Here is a 16,491-nt window from a genome sequence, read left to right on the forward strand (position 1 = left end):
CCACAAACCCCACCACCACCACCTTACTCAGTTGGCAATTTTATAAGAAATTATACAAGATTTTCTCTTTCAAAAGCAAACTAAAATCATATAAAAAAGACTGCTTTGCTACAAAATACAAACATGTTACCTAAGGTAAAATATCTTTAGTGCATAACTTACCTTGAAGTAATGTTATTCCCTTCTTCCTCTTTGAGTACAATTACATAGAATAAAACCTCATCAATGAATATAACATTACAGACATGGCATCTTCCATGGAAATTTGCTGGAGACCTATGCATTATTTATTATCCAACAATTCTCCTCTAGGACTGAATTTTCTACAGAGACACTGATGCCTCACCTCCCACCCTCGGAATCCATAAGATTCTTTCCATGATAAAACTTTCAGCTGTCCACAGAATAGGTTTGCCAAAACTGGACCTGAAGAGTTATTTCTATTCTAACACATTTGGAGCCACACACTGCAAAACAATGTTAACAAACACTTCAGTGTCTTATTCTAAAAATAAAAGTTCTTGTAGTTTTCAAGTGGTAGAAAACTGTCTTTATACTTCTTATGCTCCTCCTTGGCATAGATGATGTGTTATAATTACTGTGTTTTAGGCAACGTTTGGCTGTTCTTTTTCATTCCCTTCAGTGACAGAGTTGCATTTTGTGGATAAAGTTTTCAGACTGAGAATACTTTTTGATTGTTCTGCTTGACCACATGATCTGGTGGGAGACTTAACTTCTCTTTAAAGTAGAACAGTGAAAGGAAAATAAAAGCCAGTGATTAAATGTTGTTACACTACTAGAAACTACAGTTTGCCAATCTGCCACAACTTACTTTCACAACCAACTGGACCATTACAAGTTACAATATTTAACGCTTTTCTTCTCCTTGGAATGTTACATATTTAGTAATATTCTAAAGTTACTCCATTTCTTCTTCATTTGCCCCCACTATATAATGGTAATTTTTAGGGGGAACACAAAATGAACTTCATTCAAACATAGAAGTAAGTAGAGATATTCCTCCCTTTCTTATGGCCAAAAAAAGATGGTCATCACAAGGAATTACTTTTTCTTGTACTTCAGAGAAGTCTGAGATCTTACTTTACTGTAGTTTGATTTTTGATGCATGACTCTGAAGAAGTAACATACACATGGAATGCAAATGCAATGTCATATAAAACCACAAAACCCAAATAAACTCATACCTCTGCAAATCTTGAAGCCTTCACCTTCTGTGCAAGTCCCATGTTATTTTCAACATCAGAGCCCTAAGTTATGGGTAAAATGAGGGAAAGCCTTTAATATATGGTAGATATTTGACACACAAAAGTCGGTAAAATTTTACTGGTGGAGAAGCATTTGGAGAGGTAATTATGTCCTACTTTGCTTCCTGCATTAGCATTCCTGCTTGTATCTTCTGCTATCGCTTCTACTTATCAGGCTTACAAATGGTTTGGGTGAGTGAAACCATTCATTTTCCCTATCTAAGCTCTCAAAGGATTTGATTTCACCAACATTCAACCTGGTGGGTTTTCATTTTGTGTTTTTTTTTGGTTTTGTTTTGTTTCTTATTAGGTTTTTTTTAAGTTAATAAATAGAAGTGATTGACTTAATTCTTATTTCCAGTCTATACTGTATGGCTCATAATAAAGTTCTAGTGAGGGTAAACTAAACAATAGCAAGACCACCTGTGAACGGAAAACTGATGTTAACATTTCAGGAAATAAATCCAATCAAGGCATTTACAAATGGAAAAAAAATGATCACAACTAGATTTTAATTAATTAATGCAACTTATATTATTAACTAACAATAATACTCATAATCTTTTATAGTTAGCTGTTAATGAATCTACCTTAACTTACTGGATTTAATTAAGAATAAATACAGACTATTCTTAGTTCTCTGAAGGCAGATACTTAAGGTCAAATGAAAATTTACACCATACAGCAGATATGTTTGAGTTTGTTCTATGAAGACTCTCCTAGAGTCTGGAAAGATGTACACATGATAAAGCATCCCAGGCTCAGAAGTACAATTTTGCTCACAGTGTATGTAGTCTCAGCTGATAAACCTTGTTTCAGAGGTGACTCTGTGACTCTGAAATGTGTTGAATTACGTATCTCATTGGCACAACACTCAGGATCTGTTTGGATCAAGCTGATTTCTGTAGAGCCATTTATATGTATGCACAAGAGGTACACTGTACAAAGATCCTTTAATTAATAACCAAGAACGCTGAAAAACACAGTGCAGAGACAGATAACTGGTCCTGTTAGAATGTGCCCTAAGTCTATGAAAGTTGAAGGTTGTAAACTGGTGAGGATAGCAAGCAATCCTGAAGGAGTCACACAAATATCCTTGTATTGGTTCCCCCACATATATGCAGTACTATGCTATCATTCATTGCCTGGGAAATCTTTGAATATTCTCAATTATTAGTTCAACAAATTGTCCATACTGAGACATAAGTAGCCTTTCTTGCTTCAACACGCACGAGCAAAATTCTTAAAACTTACGGCTGTCTGTATTGTACAAGGATCCAGAAAAGTCACCTTCTTGTCTGCCTTGGCTGCATGTTGCCTTGGTTTGGGTATTGGTTTCTGTAATAAAAGAAATTAGTTGAAGAACATGTATTGCCATATTCTAACCATCTTGTTTTATAGAAATTTTGAGGGAGCCTAAGTTTTCTCAAAGCCAAATCTAACTGCACTAAACTCAATTCTAAACAGGCAAGATGATGTAGATGTTGTTTGAACGAGAAACACCCTCTGCCCCCAAATGGAGATACCTTTTGGAATTCAGACACAAGCAGGTATAAAACTCTACAGAACATCTTTTCATTTCTTTGTGTTTGTTAAATTACTTACTATCACTGATGAAGTAAGAGAAGGAGAAAGAGACGGAGTTTTCATTTTTTCCTCTACTACCAATTTAGTTGCTATTGATTCCTCATCTTGAATGTAATTTGTTAAGTCTGCAGCCTGTGTCAATCCACTTGGTGGTAGGTAGACAAATTTCCATTTTAATTCAACTGTGATGGTGCCAGCAGCACGTCTTTCAGAATCTGTTAGTTCAAAAGTACCTGAAAGCAAAATGCAAATCTTGTCGGATTATCTTATTTATACATATACAAGAAAATGCAATGCAAAACTGAATGGGATTCAGAAATTAAGTAAATAGCCTTCACTTTAGAAGCTAGTAAGTTCAAAATATTGTGTTCTGTAGATCCAGCTGTATCCACTATAACACTGTGGACATTCAAAAACACAGGATGTAAAAGAGATTGGATTACTGTGTTCATTTGAGATGTCCTGCAGGTTTCTCAGCTAATTCAATACCAGGTAACTAATTCCTATGACATCTTTCAAAAGAACTAACTAAAACATTTACATGTTTTACTAATACTAAACTTCTGTTAAATATAAGAGTTTTACAAATCTGTGAGTTGCTAAATCTTTACTGAAGAAGAAACATGCTAAATTAACTTGCAAATTTTCTATTACCTATTCTAGTTCTATTATCCATTTACATGGAATAATTATTGAATCATATTTTAAAATTTTCATAAATGTTGAAATGTTCAAATAGTTGACAATAAATAATCAGTAAGGCACTTTTATATTAAAAACACCATATTAAATTCATAACTGGTATCAACGTGCAGGGAGCAGTTGATGCACTGAAGGCAGGGCTGATTTTCACACGGTAGAAAAATAGGCTGAGGGAAACCTCGTGAAGCTCAACAAAAGCACTTGCAGTCCTGCACTGGCCCAGGAATAGCCTCGAGTAGCAGTCCAGGCTGGGGGTTGACTGGCCACGAGCAGCCTTGCAGAAAAAGAGCTGTTCCTGTTAAATAACATAAGCCAGCCAAACTACATCTTTGCAGCAAAGAATGCCAACTGCACCCAGCCTGCAGTCAAGCAGGTCCAGGGAAGTATCATACTTTCTCTGTTCGACAGCTATCGGATGGCATCTGAAATACTGTGCCCAGTTTTGGCCTCTCCAGGACAAGACAGACATTGACATTCTGGAGCAGGTCCAGTGGAGGGCCACAAAGAGCTTCAGAGCATCGGAGGTACATAACAAAGAAGAGGCTGAAAGAAGTGAAAGAAAGAAACTTCAGAAGACGAGGCTGAGGGGATCTTATTGCCACCTCATGGGAGGCTGTCGAAAAGACAGAACCAGAGGCGCACCGCAAAAGGAGGACAGCCAACAGACACAAAACCAAGGACCACCTTAAAAATTGAGTTAAAATGCAACAATGCTGGAACATTCTATTAGTACTATCTTATTAAAGAAAAGATATATTCAAAACTTTTTCTCTCCCTCAGGTCTTTTCTTTCTGTAATATTTAAATTTTAATACTTATTTAAAAAAATAAATCATCCACCAGTTTCAAAACTCTGACACAGAGTTTTCACTAGCTATGGCTTAAATAACATTGAGATACAAAATTTCTTTCCAGGATTTCACTGGAGTTTAAAATTATGTCAGACAAGAATGGCAGATGAATGACATAGGGACACGGGGTAGTGGTCGACTTGGCATTGTTGGGGTAGCGGTTGGACTCAACGATCTTAAAGGTCTTTCCCAACGCAAATTATTCTGATTCTAAAACCCTAAGTGCCACATCTACACATCCTTTAAACACTTCCAGGGATGGTGACACAACCACCTCCCTGGGCAGCTTGTTCCAATGCCTGACCATCCTTTCAGTGAAGAAATTTTTCCTAATACCCAATCTAAATCTCCCCTGGCACAACTTGAGGCCATTTCCTCTCATCCTATCACTTGTTACTTGGGGGAAGAAACCGACATCCATCTCGCTACAACCTCCTTTCAGGTAGTTGTAGAGAGCAATAAGGTCTCCTCAGAACCTCCTTTTCTCCAGACTGAACTACTCCAGCTCCCTCAGCTGCTCCTCATAAGACTTGTGCTCTAGATCCTTCACCAGCTTCGTTGCTGTTCTTTGAATGCACTCCAGTGTGTTTCTGGTAGTGAGGGGCCCAAAACTGAACCCAGGGTTTGAGCTGCGGCCTCCCTAGTGCCGAGTGCAGGGGGACAATCACTTCCCTTGTCCCGCTGGCCACAGTTTTGGATACAAGAGAGGATGCTGTCAGCCTTCTTGGCCACTTGGCCACACTGCTGGCTCATGTTGAGCCCCCAGGTCCTTTCCCACTCGACAGCTTTCCAGCCACTCTCTCCCAAGCCTGTAGTGTTGTATGGGGCTGTTGTGACCTGGCAACTTTGCCCTGTTCCATCTCATACAATTGGCCTCAGCCCATCAATCCAGCCCGTCCAGATCCCTCTGAAGAGCCCTTCTTTAGTTTGGTTCTTAAAGATATTAAAAAAGATACAAAACAGGAAGTTAAGATTTTGTTAAGTTTAAAGAGGTCTAATTCTTACCTGAGATAGATTTGTCATGTGCTAAAGAAATAAGAGGCACACTGGCTTTCCCTACATAAGCACCTTCTTCCGTTTCACCATCATCAAATACATAAAAGGTTAAGTATTCTGATTTTAGGTATCGGTCTAAATCTGCATTCATTGGCACTTTGAAACACATATGGTCATCTATTTGTGGGTTGTTCTTGCTAGGAATGATGGGAGTATCATGGTCTGCAAAATCAAAGAACTTGTAGATAACATAAGGACTTGGCTGAAGATGTTTTTTTCGGGATGGTAGATTGTTACAACATTTTATTGTAATGTGGAGTTCATTTAAATTGCCATCTGTTGAAGTGCTGACTTGGGCAGTTCTGAGTATCTGTTCCTTTAAATGAAAAAGAAGTTAAATTAAAAACATTAGAATTCTTATGCTGGTGAACTCTAAGAACTATATAAATAGAACAAATAACTGATTATTTCAATGACACTCAAACTACTGTTTAAATTTGTATGTCAAAATATTACTTGCTCTATAAATTCAATGACATCTCTCTTGGGTTGTTGGTATAAGGAAATAAGAGGTTAATCCTTTCAGATCTGTGATCGTTTGCTTTATTCTTCTAAAGTTTTATGATCTACTTGTCATTTGATTATCTACAAAGCAGTGAAGATCACAGTTTTAAGAGTGATTCATATCTAGTGCCACTAAGGATTCTCATCTTGACAGCTATTATGTGTCAAGAAATTTTTATAACTGTAGTCCCTTTATATATGTACTTTTTAGTAATTAAAATTGCACTGCAGATGCCTCTGATTTTTTTTCCTTCCTCCAAAACTTTTACCTAGATCATTTGCAAAAATTAGAAATTTGCATGTGAAGAGAAATAATAAATGCATGAAGTAAATCGAAGAGATCAATGATATCACACATTTTTTTGAATTACCTATCAGCACGGCTTGTAGATACTGTGAAACCCATAGCTGGCAAACCGGGAAACTCAATTTAATAAAAATTAAAGAAGAAAACAAATAACATGACTCTTAAATGAATAATCCCCATCTATATTGATCTCAAAAGGCTCTCCTTTACTGTAATATGTCACAGCTATTTTCATGAATTGTATATAATTATCTTGCTTGTCAAAGTCAGAGTTCTGTCTTCTGGTATATGGGGAAACATGTATCAATTTGATTTTGTGTGATAAAATGTTAACATATTTTGATTAAATAACCCACACTAAAATAGTTAATGAGAAAACCAAACATGACAGTTTTCAACTTTAAGGCTACTATTTCTGGCTACACACAGAACTAGAAAAAAAATAATTTACAGCAGTTTATGTGCAGTTCATGTTTCCGTTATTTCTGCCACTATACAGGACTGAAAATTTTATATGTATGTTTAACTAGTGAAAACTTAAAATTTGGAATGCACAACTGAAGCTACTTTTGCAGATGCAGATTGACAGAAGCCTTAACATAATGTAACCATCTGCTATTAGCTATATGACTTTCAGTTTTTGCTATCAAACATTTCTGAAAACTGCAGTGTTTCAAACACTCTGTAGAAGCTGTTCTTCATTTCTGCCATTTTTTTCTATTTTATTTTGTCCTGCATAATCAGTATGTTTTGGTTGCCATGTTTGAATTTGCAATTTTACAATAATTACAACAAAATGCTCTCTTCCACATGCCTTACCTTTCAACTGTATTTAGATTGCTAACACAGCTAGAAATAATATAATCAAAAATAGAGAAAACTAAATAACATATTATGGCATTTAACAACGGCCAGATTTCATGAGTTAGTTAAAAATATCTTTGCTTATTTTAAAAATCAGATTTAAAGCAAATGTGACAATGTTATCAAACATGAAGTTACTCTGAAAATGCCTATGCTGGCCTTTAATAGAATTCATACAGTAAACATACTTCTCAGATTACATCTTGGAATCCATTGAGATTCAATTATAATATGAAATTTACATTATGGAACAAAATAAAACATTAAAGTTACTCCAGACTTACAGTAATTTAAACAGCTACAGATTAAAGAAATTGCTCATTAGCAACTCCAAAGTATTTATTTTTATATTTATATTATTTATACATTTCAACCTGATTGTTTTTATTTCTTAAACAATTGTTAAAGACATTTGAAAGTCCCTCCTTTTTCTGTGACCCTTATTTAAATGTGATTATTTAATGCATTACATTAGCAAAATTATCTTATTTATCCAGCTAAAAATAAGAAAGAAAATGTGAAATATCTCAATCTCGTATTACTCAAATATTAACAAATTTTGAGACTTTTCTGAGCAACCACTTCACCTGTTCTACTGATCTGACACCCAGTTGGTTTAACATTTGTGAATACTGTAATAGAACAAAATGTTAACAAAATCTGGCACTCACAGGTTAAGGAACGTAAATATATTCATTTCAAATATTCTAACAAATATTAGTTTCAGTAAAAATAAGTGACTGAAGATTAAGACTTTGTTTCTTCAGGAAAGCAGTAATTCAACTGGTTCTTTGTTAACCTTAAACATATCAAGACTTGAAGTAAACCATTTGAACCAGAAAGTAACTTTGAACATTTTACTCTATCAAAACTATGAAGTACAAACCCAAACATACCTGGAATGATTGTTCATGTTCTCTAAAACTGGGTGTCATATACCCCAGAGCCCTTGACTTTTCCTTGTAGAGACTAATAGCTTGATCCATAGGAACTCGTAACCTGATCCAGTATTCTAAGGTACCATAATTTTGTGTGTTTCTTTTGATTCCTAAGGAATAAATACATATGGGATTGCATTAATTTTCTTACTCAAAGTACTTACGTCAAAAGCAGGGAAATGCCACAAATTAAAGTTAAGTTATCTTGTGACTATGCCATATGACAATGTTTATTACATGAGATATGTAGCTCATGTTAGAAACAGAAACAACTCCTCTGGCTCTACATGTATGACCTGAAACAGAAACATGACCATTTTTTCATGTTGTACTCTGCAAAATTGAGCGTCCAAGCTATGGAGTCAAGTCAAATTCTTTATTTTAATCTTTCTAAGGCAAATAAAGCTTAGGACATTTTTGTATGTCAACAGTTGGAAGTGTCCCACAAAGTGGTATGCAGTTTAAATTACTGGCAAAAATACCACTTTATAATACTTATTAAACCAGATTTTTGACAAAAGCGAGCAGTTAGAGGTCTCTGAATATACTGATCTGACAAAATGCTTCTTAAAGAAGCAGTAAGAAGCACAGAATATCGAGTACTTCTTAGAAAAGGCTTTTCCAAGTTATCTTAAAATTATTTTAAACCAAAATTTAAAGGAAAGAAATGCACAAAACCTAAACAAACTCCTCCCACACATTATGCTACTATAGAAAGTATCATTAACTGTAATCATTATTTACACTTTTGATGCCCTATGACTATTATATGAAGACCCATGCAATAGGAAACAGCATGTTGTGTAAACCTTTTTCCCCCCCTCTTTTTAAATAGTAATACATAAATTCATTGTTGGCAAAATACCCATTACTTAATTGTCACAACACCACAAATAGAATACTTTTTTGTATGTTAATTACCAATTAAATTTGCTGTGCTGTAGATCTTCCCATTCTTTTCCAAGATTTCATGCAACTTCAGTTGACATGTAGCAACTGTTTCATAATCTATGCCATATGCACGATGAACCTCAAGTGTGATATTGTTTTGCTGTATATAGTGGAAGAAGCAGTCATCAGCCTGCACAAGATACTGAGAAGTGAAGTCATATGATGGGGTACACCCATAAACTACTGGGGTTATCTGAAGTTCGAAGTCATAGAATGCATATGTACAAAAAGTTGCAAGGTTATGGTCACCAAAAGCTTGTATAGCTCCAGAAGAGAAGGTCACTTTGCTGATATGAATTTCAAAAAGGTTCTCTCCTCTTTCTAAGTGTACAGTTTCATCAAATTCATCCATTGGACCATCTGGCAGTTTTTCTGGTCTGGATTTATGTGGTTTTGTACTATAGACAATCTCTCTTAGTTGGGCTGCAACAAAATAAAATAAGCTACAATATGATCATCTTCTTTAAAAATCAAGTATAATTTAATGAATGGAGAGGAAAAAACAATATTTCAGTTATATTAAGAATGTTACTTTCTTAAACACATTACCAAAAAAGCAATCACACATTTAGAATCATACATCTATGGCTCATTTAGCACACTGACAATGTTCAGGAATACCTCCAAAACAAAGCTGCTTCAAGATACATAAAAATAGACACAGGCCCCTAACAATAATAGATTACAAGAGAGTTAACAAGAAAAAATTCAGAAACCTTATGCAATGATCAAAATAAGTATCACTGTGCAAATGTAGCAGAGACTTAGGATACACCTTTTTGTAGGGTTGAACTAAATTTGCCAGGGAAAGAAAGAATACAACTGACTTTTAACCTCTGTAATATTTTGAACGGACAGAACTAACAGCAAAGACCTTTACCCATTGCCCGACTTCACAGGTGGTATATGGTGAACAAATCAAAATGCATGCTTACAGAATCAGGACATAAATAATCACGCAGTAATCATTTAGTACATGGGATGCAACTTGGAGACAAAACGTGAAAACTGTTCTGGGGTTTGTAAGGTATTCTATTTCAGGCTTTCTATGCACCTTTTACACACTGCAGCAATTAAAACAGCATTTTCAATACATCATATTGAAATATCCCATCAGTAAATGACACCATGACTTTGGGATTTTTAGCAATACATAAATTCATTATGTAATGATAGGACAGGAGAATAAAAGGCTGACCATAAAAGTATGATTTCTTTAAAAAAAACAACAAACAAACCTATCTATGTTTAGTAGTTTTATTCTTACTCAGCAACAGCTGCAGCATAAGCTGTTTTTTTAATTTTGTTTGATTAATAACTTCATAATTTAAGTCAACGAAACACCACACAGATAATTTTCCATGAAAGGAATGAGCTTTCTACTACTTTCAGGAATGGAAAAGTGTTTGAAATGAAGAACAAATTTACAACAATAATTTTCAAGAGATAAAATATGAAAATCAGAGAATAATATGTTTTAAAGATACCTTCTAGTTTTCTGATGCGTGCAGCTCTAATATCAAGAAGATGGACATACTGTTGCAGTTTTAACTCATAGTCTTTCTGTAGACTTTCCATCTTTTCTGTTACTGCTTCTAATTCAGTCTGAAAAAAATTTGCACTTAAAAATTACTTTTGAGGCTCGTATGCACTGATGCTGCACATGCGTTTGACTACAAATTAAAATACAGTTAGATGTGAGGAAAGAACATTTAAAGTACACAAAAATAGCAGCAATTTTTAATTCAACAATACAGCAGTCAGTTCGAATTTCACCAAAAAACATTATTAAGAAAAGCAGACTAGCTACTCTTTCAGTACAATGTTCCTAATAGTGTCCATAATGATTTTGTTATTTTAAATTTAGACTAATTGAATGAAAAGTCAAAATATGATCGGTAATAATCCAGCAGAGGAGAGTAAAAGCAGCGTGTTGTGGAAAAGGAAGCTTATTTGATAAGTACACTTAATATTTTTCCTGTGAGGACCTGATAAGAGCTCAGAGATAATCCCAAGAAGGCACGGCTTGAGGGATCTGATCAGGGTGAGTTAAAAGTTAGAGGCATTTGAATCTCACGCTTTATAAACAATACTTTTAACAACAGCAAATCTTATGTTAAGTTACCTGTAAACAGACTGGCTTTGCTGCTGAATTTGCGTTGCTTAATTACAACAATTTCCAGTGCTACAAATGTTAAAATGTTATTGTCAGATTACTTTCCACTGTAAGTAGAGTTTTGTACCTGGTAATCTTTGTTAATTTTGTGCTGCAGAATTAACATACTCCTTGTCTTTTCAAGTTCTTGCACTGTTTCTGCATGTGTTATTTGCAGCTCCTGCATAGAGCGTTCTAAATCTTTATTTATATCATCTTCTACTTTCTCCAAAAACATAAGGTCCCCATTCATCTGCTGTTTTTGAACCTGGAACAAATTTGAAAAATTACTAGAAAAACTTTTGCAAAATATCTGGATGTATTTGTGCCTGGTTAAATGTAACACTGGGATATAATTCTGGAATAACAGCAAGACAGTAAACATAACTTTACATTTTGAGCATGTGGTAATGCAAAAAATAGGAATGAGGTAGACCAGTAAGTGTCAGGATTGTATTCAGTAATGTAATCTCATGATTATCAGGAACCAATTAAAATTTATGAGATATTCAGAAGCAATCATTCCTCTCCAATGAAAATAGAAACCCCTTAATATGTTTGCTTTTTATATAATTAATAATCCTGCTTCAGTAAATGTACAAAACCTGAATTACTATTTTCAAACCTACATTGTTTGTGTTACTAATACTGGGCTTTTAAATTTCATCTGGGGTAGGTTTTATTATTCTATTTACAGTCAACACTTCCTCAAGAAAATAAAAACTTAGTCACTGGAACAGTGCAAACAATGCAAACCTGTTTTTTCACTGATGTCTTCTCCCCACCCCCACTTCATTTGCAATTTGTGCAAGATTAAAAACCCCAAAATTTTCTGGGTATTTTGGACTTTGTGCTTTAATAAACACAGAGAATTGCTAAGCATCACTGTATTGCATTTTTGAATTTCCATGCTTATAGCATGTTCCCATAAATTACAGAATTTATAAAAAAACATTATCATGCCATCTTGTTCTTAATTGAGAAAAAGTAAGTTTTTTTAAAAAAATGCTTGTGAACCTGGTTTAATTCACTTTTGATGTTATAACAAATTATCTACATAAATCTAGATTTCATCCTGGCAATTTTTTGTCTTCCCTTCTGCTTCACAGGCACTGAAAAATGACAAAAGCATAGAAGCTTAAAACGTTAATTACTCAAAGATGCACAAATAATTCAGCCCTTGAAAATCCCATGCATTGTGAAGAAAACATAAAATGGTCAAGTAAGGGTTGAAAAGAAGAAAAGAAAAAAGAAAAAATGCAAAATATATAAACATATAGAATGGTTTGGGTTGGAAGGAACCTTAAAAATTATCTAGTTCCAACACCCCACGTGGTCATTCTTTCTAAGTTACCTTTATAAGCAGGAGGGCTTCACTGAGTTCTGCCGCATCAATATCACCTTCCTGAAACAGAAATATTTAATGAAAAGGTGTTATTAGATGTGAATGAATATCGAAGAAATACATTCAGAATAACAAGATGCATTCCCACTAGACATGACATCTTGCTTGATTTCATGAATAAACAAACAGTTATATTTTTCTATTTTTTACTTTCAAGAAGTATTTGCACTATGCATAAAACATAGAATGAGGTTTTTTTGCTCATATTCTAAACAAAAGGAGTTCACCTTGGTCAAACAATTAACGTGATTTTTCAGTTCATCTAGTTGTTTCTTATGTTCCAGGTAGCATAACTGCAGGTCCTTGTTCTCTTGCATCAGCTTTTCCTTTTGGTCTTAACATAGAAAAAGAACAAAACATTCTACTTAATTGAACATGATTATAAAACCTATAAACGTGCTTTTTTGCATTAACTTATGCATGAAAATTTCATTTTCAAATCTAGAAACTGATTTATTTTGTATTGGGAAATCTGGTATTAACAAACAGAAACGGACGTGTTTGGTTTAAATCCATACACACTGTATAGGTGTACGGATTACAAAAAAGCAAAACATTCTTCTTTCATTAGAAGTCAGCATCAAAAATCTGTATTTTGTGTGTTTCTAAATAGAAAGATATGCCCAAGTAAGTACAGCTTTCTGTTTTGGGGGGTCAATCTGAATGACTAAACACCACTAAGTTTATCAGTTGAACGTTTCACAGATTTTACACAAATACCCACTTAGGCGTAGCTAAATCCTCAATGATTTCTCAAATAAGATGTAAGAAAAAGCTTAAGCAAACTAGTTTAGTTATAACAACATACTTTCCTTCACACAGAAAAGTTTTAAAAGCAAGCTTTTCTTGAAATCATTGAGGTTTCAAAGGAAGAAAACTACTCTCTCACTCTTCTTCCCTGGCCAAACTCTTTATTATCTTGATAACAATATTTTTTTTCCTTCCCTTTTTTTCCACTTGTGTTTTTTGAAATTCCTGAAGTAATATTCTCATATTAAGTACTGAAATATTATAAATTCATATTTTCGGTCAGAATTATATAAATGTTAACTGTCAACCTGATGTGCAAGTATTAGCCTTTTAATTCCCATCTGCACTTCTGGGAGTTGATTGGTAAAACATTAAATACTTAGTTGAGAATATATTCTACCACTTTCAGCAAGAAAGTCCACAGTATCTGGTGGTATCTTTTTATGCTGGTATCTTTCCTGTTGACCCTTAGGGCATGATGCACAACTTCACTGTTTTTACAGAATAGCTTTTTAGTTTAGAGGCTTGAACTTCACAGGAAACAGGTGGCTGACATGCTAGTCTCAAGGGTTTTGAAATGTTTCAAAAACTGACATCAGGTTAGTTTTAATTTTGCAGTTTATATGTTAAATGACATCTTCACTAAAAATGAATCATCTGTAATGCCATTGCTCCTATACACAGTAGCCTGCCTCATACATGTGTTGGGACTCCACAAAAGTCACTTTCAATTCAAAAACATAATCACCAGTAAGGTTTTAATTCTCTATAGTTATGAGGAAAATGCAATGCATTTGTGCAATTGAGAAGAAAATATAATTAGAAACACTAAGGGCTAAAAATTAGAACGCTAATATGAAAACAATTAAAATAATCCTTGTGAATGAGCAGAGAAGGCAGGCCTTCATAAAAGATGGTTAAACACTTATCAGCAATTGCATCTTCTGTACCCTTCCAAATAATATACCCAAAAGACCTGTGTCTGTTGGGAGGCCTCCCACAGCGGAAAAGAGGCCATCATGCCGATGTCTCTTTTTCCTACGACATAAACGGACATCTGAACTGGCACTTTTTCCAGGATTAAGGAGACAAGATATCCCTCCTCAGGTACTTCTATCTTGCAGTCCTGAATTTTCTGACAAGAGCAGCAAGCTCTGTCCACTCTTTTTCTAACATGAAACCCAGTGAATTTTTTGTACACATTATTAATACTCATTCACATTTGATGCTTTAAAAGTTAACTTTAAAACTGTAAATGCTACATAGAAAGGAAACTAGCTTTTGTTCAAATTGAGGCAACTTCAACAGCTTGCTGAAACAAAATGGGCCAATATTCCAATAGTGCAGCTCAGTCTATCTTAGCACTGTCCATGCTGCCTCTCCAGATTCTCAACAGGCTGTGTCTCCATGACTGCAACCAAAGATAAAAAGTGCAAGACATGCAAGGAAAGAGGCAGGAGGAAACTGAACACTTCCGCAATAGCCTTGGTCCTGCCACTCAGCTTTCCCATATAACTGCACTGTTTTTCATCAGCAGCCACTCAAACTCTCTATGTTTTTTTTCCACTTCTAGCACTATCAGCATTGATTGGAGCATACTTGGATCAGGGTTGGTCCTGCATGCTGCCTGCTGCTTAGTTTGCTTCCACTAGTTTAACCCAAAAGCTGCAACTGAAGGGGAAGAAGAAGGGGGAGAGCAGAGGTGATTTCACACACCACTGGTGAGCACATCCCACAAGAACACATCATCGCAACGCTATCAGGGTTTTCATCAGCAAAGCTATGACAGTAACAGCACAAGGAAAAGAGGAAAAAACACTGCCCCAGATGCTTTGGAAAACATTGGTGCAGCAGCTTGCAAGAAAAGCTGCAAAGCCACAACTGGAAGCAGACTACAGAATTGCAGATAGCCCTCTGTGTTGATAAAGGCCTAACAAGACACTTCAGGGACTGTGCAATAATACTATTCTCAGCTGTAATAAAAAATTGTGCCAATATATGCAATCCCATCCAAAATCAGAATTTGAATACCCTCGCATGGGTGTCTTCCACATTAAATATTTGTACATATCGCCAAAACAAGAAAATTGGAATCTTAATCAGCAAAAGGCTTCGCATTTGTTGACCTCCTACATAAATTGATAGAAAGTATTCTCACAGACTAACCAGTACCAACCAGGCAGCAGGGCAGAAGAAAATAAAATAGTCACTGTCTTTTCCTGTAAATAAAAAGCACACACCTGCAAGATGACTAAGACCTATTTTGCTCGCTATCCCATAATCTACCTACTACATGTATAAGAGCATCTAACCTCCCCTTCTTGCCAAACCCTCTCTTTGTCTTCTAGGTCCAGTTTAGGGCAACAGGATTGCCTTCTTTGCTAGCCCATGGAATAAAACCAGAACTGCATTTGTGCAGAGTTTTTGGTAGTTTTATGGACAGAGGAACCATATTTAGGGAGTGAAATAATATTTTTTAGTTATATATTTCACATGTCAGCTTTTATTGACACAGAAAAAATATTTTCCCATTAAGAAAACTGTAAAAAACTTCAGTGAGTAAATAGTGTACTCTGTGTCAAACAGTACTGTAACTATGAACAACAAATGCAGCAAGGCATGAGATTCTAATAACAAAAAATAAAAATTATTTAGACATAAAAATTACCAAGCAGAGACATACACTGTATGAATTCATGACAAGTGACACCAGTCCTTGGCATAGTAACTGTTAGTTTATCTCAGCCTTTTGAGGCTTGCGTGAGACAACATTGTCAGGAAGGTATAATGAACATGAACCAAACAGCTACTGTAACTTATGGCTGAGAATCTGGGAGATATAAAAAATAGACAAGAAACACAAGAATAAATGACGAATGGTGGGCAAAGCGTGATAAAGCATCAGCAAACACCACATTAAAAAAAAAGCAATCACAATTTGAAGTAAGTTATATAAAATAAGTTATTACTCTGTTTTCTGTCTAAATGTATTTCTTAAGTATTACGAAACACATTATGAAGTTATGGACAGAAAAATACTACTAAAGAATTTAGATCCAAATTACATAATCACGCTGAAAGAGAAATACTGAAGGAGGACATGGAATTAAGCCAACAATGTTAGTCTTTTTCAAGACTTCCATTTATTTTAACATCT

The 16,491-nt window shown here is 35.0% G+C and overlaps 1 protein-coding gene across 5 annotated transcripts in view; it reads right to left on the minus strand.

Annotated features, from left to right (window-relative positions):
* The window catches only part of RPGRIP1L (RPGRIP1 like), a 74,912-nt gene that overhangs the window by 28,494 nt on the left and 29,927 nt on the right, over positions 1 to 16,491 (minus strand). For all 5 annotated transcript variants that reach the window (XM_080364720.1, XM_080364718.1, XM_080364719.1 and 2 more), the window contains 10 exons: positions 12,812 to 12,918; positions 12,534 to 12,584; positions 11,268 to 11,447; positions 10,512 to 10,629; positions 8,995 to 9,447; positions 8,032 to 8,183; positions 5,410 to 5,776; positions 2,871 to 3,085; positions 2,520 to 2,603; positions 1,206 to 1,268 (listed from right to left, as the gene is read on the minus strand). In XM_080364720.1, the coding sequence (XP_080220846.1) occupies positions 1,206 to 1,268; positions 2,520 to 2,603; positions 2,871 to 3,085; positions 5,410 to 5,776; positions 8,032 to 8,183; positions 8,995 to 9,447; positions 10,512 to 10,629; positions 11,268 to 11,447; positions 12,534 to 12,584; positions 12,812 to 12,918 (1,790 nt within the window). The remainder of the gene's footprint in view (positions 1 to 1,205; positions 1,269 to 2,519; positions 2,604 to 2,870; positions 3,086 to 5,409; positions 5,777 to 8,031; positions 8,184 to 8,994; positions 9,448 to 10,511; positions 10,630 to 11,267; positions 11,448 to 12,533; positions 12,585 to 12,811; positions 12,919 to 16,491) is intronic.

Source organism: Falco punctatus, assembly GCF_963210335.1.
Source record: "Falco punctatus genome assembly, chromosome: 14".
NCBI classification, from domain to species: domain Eukaryota; kingdom Metazoa; phylum Chordata; class Aves; order Falconiformes; family Falconidae; genus Falco; species Falco punctatus.